This window comes from Antennarius striatus, chromosome 6, assembly GCF_040054535.1.
Source record: "Antennarius striatus isolate MH-2024 chromosome 6, ASM4005453v1, whole genome shotgun sequence".
NCBI lineage: Eukaryota > Metazoa > Chordata > Actinopteri > Lophiiformes > Antennariidae > Antennarius > Antennarius striatus.
In genome coordinates, this window is record NC_090781.1 from 15840598 (window position 1) to 15856586 (window position 15989).

At 40.5% G+C, this 15989-nt stretch overlaps 1 protein-coding gene across 1 annotated transcript in view; it reads left to right on the top strand.

The window, feature by feature from the left end:
- The first annotated feature begins 1018 nt into the window (after positions 1-1018).
- Positions 1019-15989, top strand: part of LOC137597079 (protocadherin-16-like) — an 83280-nt gene continuing 68309 nt past the window's right edge. The window contains exons 1-2 of the mRNA XM_068318011.1: positions 1019-1289; positions 6955-8772. Of these exons, the coding sequence (XP_068174112.1) occupies positions 6973-8772 (1800 nt within the window). The 5' untranslated portion in view covers positions 1019-1289; positions 6955-6972. The remainder of the gene's footprint in view (positions 1290-6954; positions 8773-15989) is intronic.

Genomic DNA, 15989 nt, shown 5'->3' on the forward strand with positions numbered 1-15989 from the left:
CAAATGTAATCAGTGATTCTCTGGCTCCAGGATAACATACCTTTGAGGTTATCCAGCTATATCGGACTGGGAGGAGACCCCAGGGTGGAACTACTACTTGCCACAGGGTTTTGCATATCTCCTTTGACCAGTGAAAAATTTGGTATCCTCTGAAGGAGCTGAAAGGTTTTGTAGGATAGGATTTCTGATTACCTGATGCTGCCACTGCTATCAGCTAAAGTGGAGGTAAATGTTGAAAATGGATTGAAAAACAATCCCTAAGTGTTCTTTTCCACATTTTTCCCAATGTGTCTATCACTTCCAACAAAACATTTAAGTGAGTGTGCTCAGTGGGAATCTGATCTGACATTTCAGATTGCTGCCACATCAACCATCAGATTCCTGTCTAGGCTTCGAATGGAAAAGAGCAGAATGTACGTGATTTGTGCTCTTCACGCCATCTGGTGGGGAAAAAAAATCAGACTTGAGTTATATGTTGGAAGAAGAAAAAAAATCTGGTTTTACTTCTTTTGTCTGTAGTGTGAATGCAGCCTCTGCGCGCTTCTTAGTTGGAACCAGGGTCGCATCTCAGAAATAAACCACACGGAATAGAGCTGGTTTGTCTGTAATTCACACTTCCCTTCAGCATAGCACGGTGGCACTAAACTTCAGCTACAACCTGGGTTGGCTCTCTGCAGTCGGCTGTGGCTCCTTGTGGCAGCAGCAGCAGCAGGGGCAGCGGCAGCGGCAGCGGCAGCGGCAGCGGCAGCGGCAGCGGCAGCGGCAGCGGCAGCGGCAGCGGCAGCGGCAGCGGCAGCGGCAGCGGCAGCGGCAGCGGCAGCGGCAGCGGCAGCGGCAGCGGCAGCGGCAGCGTGGACGTCAGAGGAGCAGGAGGCTGCGCTCCGTCACGTGTTGAATAAATTACGTTTGGAGAGAGACGTCGAGCTGGCGGCCACACATCGGTTCCACTCAGTGTGCGGCGGTAGCGTCTCCTTGACCGGACAGACATACGGCGGATGTCTGCATAGTCGATAACGTCTGCTTCAAGAAGACGCAGAGAAAGTTTTCGTCACAAGTTACTGTTTCATTTGAATCATTTCTGTCTGGCAAGTCGGAAAGAAGTGAGCGGGACTTGAGCAAAGACGCACGTATACCGCTCATCGGGTGGGATCTTTCACCGGCCAGTGGTTATTAAGTCCTGAAATGGATGTAACTTTCACTTTGAATGCCGTAAGGGAATACTGAGACGGATTCGGATAGTCTGGAACTTGGCTTGACTTCTCGTAATCACACCGGAGCAACAGATGAATGTGAGTAGCCCATCCATCAGGGCATGCCAGGGATCTCTCCGCTCCAACAGTAACCTGATGCGGTGAAGTTGTCCATCAGTGGGATTTATCCAGAACCGCAGCTTTTCTTTCACTTATTCTGATGTTTAACTCCGTCCTGCAGTTGTCTAACTTTCTGAGGTAGGGATGATGAAAGTCAAGCTTATTTTTTGAAGACTTGTTTACAGCGCTTTCATGATCACGTAATAGATGTTTTGAGTTCTAGAGCCATTGGATGCGTTTCTTCAAAAAAAAAAAAAAAACACACACAAAAAAAAAAACTTCCAACGATCTGAAGAAAGTTTTGGTTTGGATTGTTAGTTTTTGCTCATCCTAAATGGATAGATTGCGTGTAAGCATATAAAAAAATAATTATCTTTTTCTTACTATCCAAGTGTTAATTTTTATAATAAATATGGCTGTAGTGTCACACATGAGTAGCACACTTTTAGGAGAGTTGGATGCTGTACTCAAACCTCACGTCACGCCACAGTGTTTGTTTTTTAACTCTCTGTGGGACATCCTTCTCGTCTCCGGAGGTCTGTTATTGTCCAGAGCGCTACCGTCGAGCCTCCGGCTCCGTCTAACTGCACTTGAGCACATACCTAATGAGGGTCCTCGTACCGCCACAGTTTTTGTGTCAGCAGACATGTGTTGGCCGTGAGAGGGTTTCTCTTCCTCTCAATTAATAAACGAATGAAGTCTTCGCTGCGCTCCATCACCGCGCACTTGGGCTGTGTGAGCAATGGTTGCCATGGTGCAGCAGGGTAATTAAACTCTTTTTTTTCTTCTTTTTTTTAATTTTTATTTTGTCTTGAGACATTACGAAGAGTGTAGACTGTCTTTTCCCTCATGACCATCAGTCATCAGCAGGGGTCCTTTTTTCAAATTATGTCCCACCTCTGCTGTTGATAAGGAATGAGACAGATTATCACATATACGATTATATGAGACCAACGAACCAGAGCCTAACAGGTCTGTCCATCCATCCATCCATCCATCCATCCATCCATCCATCCATCCATCCATCCATCCATCCATCCATCCATCCATCCATCCATCCATCCATCCATCCATCCATCCATCCATCCATCCATCCATCCATCCATCCATCCATCCATCCATCCATCCATCAATCCGTCCATCCTTTCTTTTCAGAATAATAATAGCTACTAGTATTTGAGTCCGGCAGTCCTGCATAAGTGAATGAAAAGAAACAGAAAACTGGATGGTTGCAGACTGACAAAATCAAAATTGCAGACCTCTGTATCTTTTATAGCATTCCAGTGATAATGTCATGAATCCACACAGTGCATGAACTAAACATTTCTTTCAAGCTTGTGTATGTTGTTAGAACGAGTGTTCCTTAAAAGGAATGAAAAAAACAACAAAAAAACCAAGAAGCTTTTCCTCCAGAATGACTGCACCAGCACAAGTTTGTGACTGCCTGGCAGTAGTTGCTGTGGTTTCACTTATTTTTGTGCAGAGTAGAGCATTAATGTAAGATCTGTATTGCAATTACATACTTCAAGGATGTCAAATTCGGAACTTTTGTTTGATTGAACTCATCAAGAAAATTAAACAGTACATCATTGCTGAAAGTGGCAAACCTTTGTGAACATCATCAGTTTTTCAAAATGCTAACCAATCTCATTTTATTGGACACAGGAATGTTATACTGATTAGATGAGCTCTGGCTTGACCCGTAGTAAAGTTGTCCTTGCACTTCTTGCACCCCTGCTACTGTAATTCGATGCACATGTGTTTTCAATGATGCAACCACTAGTACCGCCAAGGCAATATCAGATGATGGCATCTTCAAAGACGCGAAGTGTGTTTCTTTGATTTTATCCATACCATCTCACAAACATCTGAACCAACCTATGCTGCTCCTGCTGTGAGAATGAGATGATTCTTTTTGTCACAGAAACCTTCAGGCCAAGAGCTCAGTGTTTTTTGCATGCAAAGGCTTGTGATGACTTTTCCTGGACTTTTTCCATGCGGAGAGACTGATGTTTCAGAGACCAATGTATGGCAAAGAAAAACGACTCTTTTTGGAAGCAATAGTTTGGCAAACATTCAAGCTTTTTAGTTTGCTTTGTACAAAGCCTGTCATCCGTATGTCCAGTCAATCTGCAATTCTGTCTGTGGGTTCCATTATAGCTTCAATGAGCTTCATGCAGCCCGACGTTTTCTCAAAACCACATGTTTTCTTTGAGTTAACTGGAGTTATGGCATAAAATTAGAAGTTCTTTTGACAAGTCTGTCGCTGTCGGTGACCCTTTTGGCCTGTTAGTCATTAAATTGGTTGGCTTTATTAATTGCCATATTGCAGTTGCAATGTGGTCTTTGGGAAAATGCTTCTAATGAATTGGGAAGCAACCAGCATTGTGGTCACAACTTGGGATATCAAATGCTGTGGTTGGATCATGAAAGCCCTAAATTTAGTTTGTTAGATATCTTGAGTGTAGTGAAGGATTTTAGTTTGAGACACTGGATTTTGATGATTCATCATATGACAATGACAGGACTTGGCCACTTTGGTCTCTGGAAAAAAATGAAGAATTAATCACAATATTTAAATGGTTAAAAATAATTTTGTTCCATTTGAGGTTTTGGATTCGTCTGTATAACATGGGCATTGGTTTGTGGAAGGAGGCAGCAGTGTTTGTTCAGACTGATTTAAGTGTTGCCAAACTGAAGACCTGGATGCCTTGAAGACAACTGATAGTCACAGAAGATTGAAGAGTTAAAAAGATATCGTCAACTGAGTTTTCAGCTATCATAAAAAATTAATAATGCATTTTGTCCATATAGATCACAGTATAGAAGGGTTCCCAGCGTTCCCAGCTGTCAGGCAGTTTGATTCTGATTAAGGTCATGAAAAAAGAATTCCCAGAATGATATCAAATTGTACTCAAACAGAAGTTTCATTTGCATGTAAATCCTATAAACCTTGGATTTGTTTGTTCGACTTGCTTTAGAGGATTCAAGTAAAAGTGGGTCAGTTCTATATAGTTAGGGCTTACAATGAGAAAAGCAGTAAAACATAAGTTACATATTTGTTAGATTTGAGAAAAGTCTCCTAAATAAAGCTTTTGCAATGTGCAAATTAAACCATTAAATGTCATTGCTGCTTTTTGTGAGTTTTACAAAACTTCACTGAGACTGAACTTCGAGCAAGAGACTCACCATGATCAAGGACATGATGCAAGGAAAATCTGAATCCAAGCCACAATGAGATTCCCTTATAAAAAGCAACAGCTTTCAACCATCAGTAGCTATTATTAATACTTTCTTTTTTCATGCTCATTTCTTTTTAAGCCCAACACTCTGTCCAATTTTCTAAATGGCCACTAAATCTCCAACCTGAACCTCTCAGTAATAGTGGCCTGGGTGTTGCAGTATTTCTTATATATTCGGCGAATGTCTTGGCTTTAAAGTTCTGTTTTTTTTCTAAAACAGAGTCTCTTAAAACCATATGTCCTTCTCAACCTGGCCTTGTGCAATTAGCCTACCCACAGTTTCTGCTATATCCATTAGGCTGCTCATTGTGCAGGGGTCCTCCACTATAGCTCAACTAGAGAATGCAGTGTATTTCAGTTGTGGCATTTGAACAAAGATTCTGTCTTTGAAAAGGCATCCTTTGTGCTTTAAATATATTGTAAAATACATCCCCAGTTTTTAGTAAAGCATGTGAGGGCTGTGACTTAAATGTCCTGCCTTGATTTTTAGACTGTTCTGGATGTGCTTATGTTTTGGCTAAGGGCAGCTCTCACAATGCATCTCACAGGATCATATTTTCTAGTGCTTGGCTTTATGAGCCTGTTATTTGCAAATATAATGACCCCTGTGAGATTAATATGAATTAGGAATGATCACAGCAATCTGATCCAGGGTTCATTTTTATTCCTAAACCATGAAAGATCTTAGAACTAGTAATTAGTATGTACAAAGGATTTCATTTTATATTTTTCAAAAATTATTTTTACACAAAGTTGAATTCAGTCCAGTTTATGACATTTAAGGTAGTATTGATGGTGATGCAGGCTCCGGATCATGGCAGACCTGAACTGAGTCTGGAATCTTGTGTGCTTGTGGCCAACTTTCAGCAGCCCTCAATTACAACTCTGCAAAACCAGAGAAAGGAGAGAGGTAGACGACATGGAGCCCCTCAACTCTGCTGTACTGCTCCGTCACTTAAACCCACCATCACCACCATGGCTAACACGGATGGGGCCACACTGCATTCAAGGACAGGCACACACACAAACACATGCACAGGCACACACACACACACAGGCATCCACACACATGAAAGCACAGAATTGTTTTCTTGCAGGCTTCAGTAAAGCCACTGGGGGGAGCATTGCAATGTTTTTATCATTCATTCATTCATTCATTTTCCAACCCGCTTAATCCGCTAACGCAGGTTGCGGGGTGCCAGTGCCTATCCTGGCAGTCTCAGGGCGTGAGGCGGGGGACACTCCGGGCACGATGCCAGTGTACCGCGGAGCCACATAGAAACAAACAAACAACCAGTCACACACACACACACACACTCCTATGGTCAATTTGGGACTGGCCAATCAACCTGAAGCGCATGCTTTTTGGAGGTGGGAGGAAGCCGGAGAACCCGGAGAGAACCCACGCAGACACGGGGAGAGCATGCGAACTCCGCACAGAGCGGGACTCGAACCCGGGTCCGCCGTGTTGTGAGGCAGCAGCGCTAACCACTGCACCACCGTGCCGCCCCGCAATGTTTTTACTGGAGACTTAATTCCTCAAAATATTATGCAGTATAATCTCATAATGTTCACCAGCAAACATTCTATTCAGATTAATATTAATTGAATTTGCAGACCAGCCAAAGCAATTACGAACTTTGATAAAACTACAGTTTTTGAATTAAAAGAAAAAATTAAAAGTTGCTCTCTTTATTAATGGAAAAATATATTTTTTGTAGGACATGCTCAGTGGTTTCAGATTATCCTACAGAGGGTGGTGACAGTCATTGTTGCACAGTATCCACAATGCTTGTCATTCTCGAGTACAAATCCTTTCCTGTGGTGTGGGTTCATCACCACAGCTTCCTCACTGTTTATGGAAGGAATTCTAATACACTTGTTCCATTTTTAAAATCAGTATTGAAATGAGTTCCTGTTTATTTAACATTTATACTTTTAACTTCCACAAGAAATTGAAGATACATATGAGTTAAATATGGTTATATACGTGCTGAATCTAGGACATCACCTTAAGACTTGCATGACACTTGCTAGGTGTAGTAAATAGAATGGTGAGCGATTCCTGAAAAAAATTAATTAAAAGTTGAATGGTTGCAGCCAAGACTGTCTGTTTGAGGTACTACCCTTGGTTTTCAATGTTTCCTTAGCGGAGTAGAGCATTCTGCCATGTAGGAGGAACAAGGTGTTAACTTATGAAAATGTTATGTTCGGGTGCTATTGTATGAGCTGTGGTTAGGAACAGAGCTCTCAAAGCATATGGGAAAAAGCTTAATGCATACACTTATTTTTCTAAAACTTACTCCATATTTTGACACAGCAATGGTACCCTTTTTATATATAGCTTCTGCTCTTTCTCAAGTTGTTATATTGCTTAGCATTCCTTCTCTGTGTGTTTCCAGGTTTAAAGAGAAGCCAGAATGAAGAAAGCTGCCAAGGGTTTCGGGTTGTCTATAATGGAACCTTTGCAACTTGAGGGATGGTGGAGCAGGAGGATATTGCTATTAGTGTATCTGGCCTTGGAGCTTCAAACAGTCCATTTACCTGTTGTCCTAGGGACACTTGAGCTACAACTAGATGAAGAACAGCCAACTGGTACAATTGTAGGGGACATCAGTGTTGGACTTCCTCCTGGCATCACAGCATCCTTGTACTTCATCTCAGACCATGAGGGCACAGGCGTGGGTAGTGATTTGGACATAGATGAAAGCACGGGTATTATTAAAACGGCTAAAGTTCTGGATAGGGAAATTAGGGATAGATACAACTTCATTGCAGTTACCATGACAGGTGTAACTGTGGAGGTGACCATTAAGGTAAATGACATAAATGACCATGCCCCAATGTTTCCAAGAAAGCAAGTAACATTTAAAATCCCAGAACAGACAGCCATCGGCACCAGGTTTCCTCTTGAGCCAGCTGTGGATGCTGATAAAGGTGAGCTTACCACACAGGGCTACCTCATCAAGGATGGAAATGTTGGCCAGGCATTCACTTTGGAGACCAGGAGGGCAAGCAGCGAGGTTCTCTATTTAGACTTGGTGGTCAACAGCATTCTAGATAGAGAGAAAAGATCCACGTATACTTTGTCTCTGGAGGCCTTTGATGGAGGTTCCCCCAAAAGGACTGATCAAATGACATTAGATATTACTGTACAAGACATTAACGACAACGCTCCTGTTTTCAACCAGAGCCGCTACCATGCCATCATATCTGAGAACCTCCAGCCAGGAAGCAATATCCTGCAGGTGTTTGCCACAGATGCTGATGAAGGAGACAATGGAATGGTGTTGTATGAAATCAACAGGAGACAAAGTGACCCAAACCGCTACTTTGATATTAACTCTCACAGTGGCATTATCACACTCAACAAGCCCCTGGACTTTGAGATGCGGAGAGTCCATGAGCTGGTGGTTCAGGCACAAGACAACGCAACCCAGCCAGAGGTCACCAATGCTTTTGTCACCATTCACGTCAGAGATTACAATGACAACCAGCCTACCATGACTATTATCTTTCTCAGTGAGGATGGATCTCCCCGAATCTCTGAAGGTGCGCAGCCAGGCCAGTATGTTGCCAGGATCTCAGTCACTGACCCAGACTATGGAGAGTATGCTAATGTAAACGTTTCACTAGAGGGAGGCGATGGCAAATTTGCCCTGACTACAAAGGATAGCATAATCTACCTAATTTGTGTAGACAAGATTCTTGACCGGGAGGAGAGAGATGTCTATGAGCTGAGGGTGATGGCAACAGACTCAGGCACACCTCCTCTCAGAGCAGAATCGTCCTTCGTCATCCAGGTGACTGATGTCAATGACAACCCTCCTCTGTTTGACAAGCCATTGTATAGGCAGGTCATCCCTGAAGTGGTGTTTCCGGGGAGCTTTGTGTTGCAGGTGACAGCTAGAGATAAAGACCAGGGGCCCAATGGTGACATTAGCTACAGCATCCTGCAAGACCAAGGTGCTTACTCAAATTGGTTCAGTATAGACTCAATTACAGGGATTATCACCACGCTCTCACAGCTGGATTATGAAAAGAACCCAAATCCCAGTATAACTGTGGTGGCCATAGATGGCGGTAAATCTCCCTTGTCCTCCACTGCTGTGGTAAACATTGTGCTTCAGGATATAAATGACAATGAGCCTGCTTTCGAGAAGAACTTCTACAATGTGTCAGTCAAGGAGAACTCAGCTCCGGGAACCTGTATTCTTGAGGTAGGTTTTTTTTTTTTAATAGATTTCAATGTGTGACTTGATTGATTTTAAGGAGTTCATTTAATAGTGTGAACTCAATTTTAGGACATCTGTGAGGAGCAGACCAAATACTAATGTATCAAAGAAATAGGAGGCAAAAGAAATTTTATGAAGAGCCAGTCCCTGAGAATAATTGTTTTTTAAATGTTAAAGTTGTTTAAATTGGAGTGTTTTCATGAAGATTTACCTGCATTTTTAGGCCAAGATGATCTCGTCTTTGGCTGTCCTCCTTTTCACCTCTCAAAGTTGTTTCCAGGGTAACAGAGGCAGTGCTCTTCTGTCAGACCAGACACAAAGGGTTTTTCCACTTATTCACAGACAGAGACAAATTCAGGCCTTTATCCAAAGAAATACAAGTCACTTCACTCTGAAAAGGCACCTTAATTAGGCTGGTTTGGCCCAAGATGACAAGATAAATTAAAGTCTTGACAAATGACAGCAATTATGACTGCACTTTCTTTTCATTCAAATATTGTTAAAATAGTTTTGACTCTCTTATTAAAAAGTAGAATTTGCAAAAATATAGCTTCTGCTTCACGTAAGTCATTACTCATGTACAGATATTCAAACAAATTTTATTTCACAAGAATCTGCTGTAATATTGCAAGGATCAAGGAGTTGGATACAGAGTGCCGTTCAGACAGATGGGATCTTGGCCCAGGGTTTGGCCTTGGGAGAGGGAGGGGTAAAAGGAGACATAGCCTTTACCAAGACTTCTGGCTTGTCTGCAGAAATAGAAGCTACAAGGGTTTTTTTTGTGGGAGGTCCCATAATTATAAATTACAGGGACCTCAAGGATGAGGAGAAAGCAGAATGTACTGAAATTGATCATAGTATTTTGAAGCAGAACCAAAGAATAATTAAAAAATGTAGTTTTTGGAGAACTGAAAAGTTCTATGATCACTCTTTCCAGTGTGGCATGAAGTTCATGGTCTGTGAAAATAGAAGAAATCCAGCATTTTGTTTTCTTTTAAACTAGAGCTGGTCAGATTTTGGGTTTTCTCTGATTGCCTTCAAAAAACATCAGGACCTGCACTCAAGCTAGTCTCAGACTATGACATTTTTGATGACTGTTCTATAAAACCACTGCTCTCTGGCCTCTTTCTAGCCAACCTGGATGCTGTAGACATGTGCTTGCCATGCCTGTCTGAGAACAGACTGTTCTTACTCAGGGTGCCAGCTCTACATCCTAACATCTCCACAAAACATCTGATGACTGCCTTTACTCTCTTCAGATGATATCACAAATTCCCCTTTTCCATATGGAATACTGTCCAAACAACCATTGCGATAATAATATTGTGATCATTCACTCAAACACATGAAGCAGCTTGATATTTTTGTCCCTCCAATACGTCATCATCACAGCAGTTTATGATTATTGTGCTGTAGTCTGGCTCCAGAATACCGTTCCTATGATAGTTTGTCACTTTTTGTTATACATAGATCTGTTATGGATGACTTAAGAATTCTGTGAAAAAAAGCAAGCTAAATGTAAGAACTTAAGCCTGTTAAGAGCAATCAGTCTTGTAATTTAATATATGAGATGAAAATGGGTCATCCTTCAGAGTGGAAATCAAGTATGACATGAAAAACAACATTTTAAAAACCACATTTGCATTGTGAATACATTTCATGAGCTATTATTAATTCTATTCTCCATTATTAGTTATTTAGCTTGGCTCTGTTTTTAAAGTTTTATTGATGAAATGTAGATGAATAGAACACCACAGATCTGATGTTAGAAGAAACCACAATAACAAATTATCTTCCTGTAATCTAATACATATCTGATTTATTCAAATGCCAAAATATAGTCTCTTCAACTATTTTTTTGATCTCTATGTTGTACAGTGGATTGCAATGCAAGAAAACATGCTATTACATGACACTGTCACTGTGCAGTGTCGAAGAATGATAGCAAGGGTAACTACTTCAAGATTATTTATTAAATTAGAACAATAATGATCAGGGCTTTTCAACTGACTTAAATGAAGGAGGGAAATACACAATCTCATATAACGAGGAATTATGAGGTATGCATGCCAGACTTCCTCACCCCAGTTTCAGTAAAGTAATTTACCATTAATTATCCTATGTATTATTTTACTTGTAATGAATGAAACTTTCCAGTTGGTTTCCTATCTTTTTAAGTCTGTCGTTTCAAGAATTGTCCCTCTGTTTTGGGGGGGTCCATCTGGCTCCACTAAAGAAGCATGAAGGGGTCTCCAGCCAGCTGAAGAGGAAATAAGCCCTGACAAGCGCTGGCATGAGGGTTGGTGGTGACATTAGTAGGGGGCCTTCCTTGTCTGTCTGTAGGTCTGTCCCTCTCAAAATTCTTATCTGATCTCACTTCATATCTCATTAGCTGGGCGTGAGGACAAGCCAGACCTAATTTTTAAACCCACCTCCCCCATGTTCGTGATTGAATGGACATCTTGTCCCTCAGCAACATGAGACGAACACCCATTTCTGCTTGAGAGGGAACATTTGCCCATTTTTTTGCCATGTAAACATGCATTCATTAGTTCATATGTGCTGCTTGACTCACGATACCTTTGCAACTTTTCAATGAGACACACAAGTTCGTTTGAAAAAACCCCTCAGCATATTGTGTAGGACTTTAATGCTTTGGTTTGCAACAATACCATAAACCTGTCTTTTAAAATCGTTTAAAGCGACAGTCAGTTTAAGTTACAGTCAGTCTCAAATACATTATTTCATTGAGCACTTTAAAGGCTGCCTTGTTGAAAGAGGTACCTCAGTGAAGTGGTACTCGAAATCTATTCTCCATTCCTGGCAACATAAAAGCAACTAGTCCATGGGGAAAGGAATAGTCATTGCATTGGGAAGAAACCATTAATGATTGAAAGAATGTGTTTTTTTTACACAAGTTCCTTAGATTTCAGCAGTCTATAGTGTAGTAACCACCTACTGGCGACCACCAGGCAGGTGCTAATAATGCACTTTCCTGTTTTGTAAACCATGGTGTCCTTGAGATGTTTAATCTAATCTAAAAATGTGGCAGTTGAGTAGTGAGGTTATAAATTTCTCAATTTTTGTTCTGTACTGTACACTCAGATCAATGTTTGATTAAAGAAGTTAAAGACGTTGGTTTTAGTTTTCGAAGGGAACTTTTGAAAGCCTGCATTACTTTTGTCTCGTTTTTTCCAATCTCTGCCTTCAAGCTTCAGTTTGTGAAAGAATACCATAGTTCCATTATAGACCGAAAGAAAAAATTGATCATAGTATTATCACTATCAATTTGTTCAATCAACTACATTTCCGGAATCCACGGGTTACACCTGAACTGACAAGAACATTTTAAAGCTGTTACATAGCTTAAGTAATAAATAGTATATATGAAACAGCCGGAGTAATGACCTTCATTTCAGTGTCTTTGATCGCAGCAGTAAGAGAACTACAAATGTTTTTTTGTTTTTTAGAATATACTTTTCAGCTGCATAGGAGAATTTGAATTTGTATTTTAGAATCCATTCTGACATAAACTTGAAATAAAAGTGACAGCTGGGATTTTCAAGAATTTATTTTGTCATCAACTGGTTTACAAAAAAACTAAGTAACATTTTTAAAATAGCTACTTGATACTTCTGCAGCTCTCTGCTTCTCCAAAAAACTAGGCTAAGAAATGTATCTGTAAATCTTAAATACCATCCACAAATGTCAAACTCAGCGGCCAACAGTTGCCTGTGTAGTGCATAAAAATGCTTGTTTTGACTAAACAGTCACGTAAAATGCAATCATTCTGACTGAAAGGGGCACCAAACTTCCTCAGTCACTCTGTAAATGTCAACTTTTTCTTTCTATGAAGCTTTGCTAACATCTCACATAGACTAAAACTTTTCCAGTATACCCAAAGAAGATTAACTAAAGAGATGAGTTATATCAGTTGTTTTACACTAGCATGTTGACACACAAACCCTAATCAATTCTTTCCAGACAGTGTGTTTGGAAGTAATTTGTGTGAAAATGCTTACTTTTCTGTTTTAATAAGAGGTTGGTCTATCCACCCGAGAGATTGGTTTAGCTTGAGGCATGCTGACTCTCTTTTGTCTTCTCTTTCTTTTTTCCTTCCGCTATCATGCTTTGTTGTGGCTCTGCAATATAACAGTATTTTCATGGAATGGTGAAATTGCGGGAAACTGGATGTGCTACTTAATGTGTTTTCAAATGTAATACTTCCGTGAACACTTACTCCTGGGCCTAGCAGGGGCACTGAAGCGAACATAAACACTGATGTACATCTGGATAGAGTGTGGGTGTTCAGGTCAAAGTTTCTGTGTTTTAGACAGCTGAGCACATTTACTGTGCTCATACATCCATCAGCATATCCACTACTCCTCTGTTTCCAACAGCACAGGAAGAGGAGAAAGTTATCACTAAACATTCAATTTGATATGTTTGAATACGAAGCTGAGATTAAGATTTGTTCATTTGTAGAGAAACCAAGTTGAGGGTATTTGAGCACCAAAAAGACAACACTAATCGCAGTTTTTTGGGACCTTTTATTATTTGTTGTTCTTTAAAATGTGTAACTTAATCATAAAGTACCATATTGGACCGAATATAAGACGACCCTGATTATAAGACGACCCCCTCTTTTTCAAGACTCAAGTTTGAAAAAAGAATTTTTAAACGCCAAATTTAATTTTTATACAGAAAATAATTACAGTACATCTGAAACAAATGATTATAACAGTATATTCTGAGAGAAAAGCATGTTATTTTGCCTCATTCAAATCATGCAAAAACTGTCTATCGCATCTTAATTTCTGAAAATTTAAATATGTAAACTAAAGTGCAATCACATTTGTAAATGAATGGCTTCTGGTTTTTGAATGTAAACCAATCTATTGTGATAAAACAACAAAATTGCAATAACTGCATTAACCATGAAAGTGAAGTCTAACTGTAACTGTAGTCTTGAAACAAATCTGAATAAGGAAAAACATTGCAATAAAATAATGCAAACTGGTTTGAACTTGAGAGTAGCTGATATCTGTCATGTCAGAACATTACTCCTCACAAACATCCTCTGCCTCAGACTCTGCCTCATTTATCACCATAATCTTGAAGTTTGCATCCTAACTTCTCCTCAGCTACCGGTAAACCTGGCCGATCTTCGACCCACTTTTCTCCAGATTGACGCTACGCTTCTCCATTTTCTGTTATCTCTCCTCTTATTTTCTTCTCTTTTCTTTCTTACTGCTATTTTGTATTTTTCTTCTTCGTGCTCCCGCTCTTTTTCTTTTTCTTTTTCGTGACAGGGGTTCGCGTTGGCCTGGGGGATTAAGTTCAGTATTTGCTTTAAAGATATCTGGCGCCATCTAGCGTTGTGAATGGGTATAATGTCTAGATCCCGAATGTAAGATGACCCCCACTTTTTTAATCTTATTTCAATGCAAAAAACACCGTCTTATATTCGGGCCAATACGGGTATATAAAATTGTAAATGTAGTATGGTTTCTGTATGTCCAACATCAATTTCTAGAGCCTGAGACAATAAAATAATTTTGTTGTGTGGTAAGAAGCGAAAAAACCAAAGATTTTCCATAAAACCTGTAACGTCTCACTTTTCAAGCTGAGATGAGGGATTTTTTTATTTAAGCATTTTTATAAATGTCTCGAAAGATTTATAATTTAGTTTTAATGAGCAAATCAAACTGTATCAACCACTTTTTCAGAAAGCCAATTGCTTTGCAGAAGTAACAGGTTCCTTTTTATTAAATTTATGTACATGTTTTAAACAATGAAGTTACAGCTGTATTGTTGGTGTGAGAGGTATAAAAGTAGCGGGTATTTTCAAAACTTGCAATCAGAACTCCTTGTTGGTAGCTGTTCTTCAAGTGGTAAAATAAGCATTCATGGGGGTTGTAGAGAATCATTACAGAATGTAACCAATCATCTGAAATGTTAGCATGCATTCAAGTTAGAGATGTTATATATAAAATCTTTTGGAGGGGTTTCCAGTCTACATCTGGCAGGGAAGGATGAGGGGCTTGTGGGACAAGATATTTCACTAACAGGGTCTGTCTGCTGCAGGTGAGGCCGACCTCTCAGCAGTGCTTAAAGTTTTCTATGAAAGGGTAAGAGTGCTGTGAAAGGAGACAGACAGCGGAAAAAAGAAAACAGTTGAACGTCTCCGGAGCGACAGTCAGCCTCTTGCAGCTGTGACAAAGCTGTTACTCAGCAGCTGGATCCAGCTGTTGGTCCCTCTAATGTCTGTCCTCTGACTCTTAGGGGTAGGATCTCCTTCTCGTCTTTTGTGTGTTTTTCTCTTTTCTCCTTTTCCTTGTCTGTCCAGACTTCTTATCTCTTCCCACTTTCCTTTCCCACACTTTTTTGTCTCCTATGTGATCCAGTTTCACCTCTTCGCTTCCCCTTGTTTCCCTGTGGACTGGTGACATGTGGTTTAGTGCAGGTGAGAGCAGCACATCTTTTGCCTGGGGACACTAAGGCCTTCCATGAGTGATGCAAGCACCTTGTGGGTGGGTGTCTTGTGGGTCCCAGTCAGATCAGGCTCCTGATTATCCAATTTGATGATGTAAGAAATAAATGTGTGCAAATTGCAAACAGATTGAAATCGGACTGCAGGTGGTTGCCACATACCTGTACTGACAATTTGTCATGTTGTTGTGTTCAGAGTCAACACAAAAGCACTTTTACTATACTTTGGTGAATAGAGACAACTATGCACTTTAGTGCTGTCCTCCTTGTGGATGACTGTGTGTGTGTGGGGGGGGGGGGGGGGGGCAAACTGAGGTCTTGCTGTGGTGAGGCCTGCCAGGCCTTCTGTTCTCACTGTCTATGGTCCCCTGCACATGTGCAAGGCAGTTGGCACAGCTAGCTGGGCATTAGGAAGCATCATCTGCTCATGATATTCATTCTGTTCCAAGTCAAATGTGTGCTAAATCACCCATCCAGTCCTGTGCTGTCTAAAAGGAACCGCCAGACTGGACAGCAGATGCAGAGTGACAGCTAGCCAGGTAAGAAAAATCACTCACAAGGAAAAATATTACAAACACAAATCCATAAACAGTATTCTGATAATGAAGCTTTCCATTCACAATGAAACTGCCTTTAAAAAAATTTCAATACAAATATTTAGTCATTTTAACTGTGGAGTAAAATATCTCCACATAGAACCTGAGTCTTAG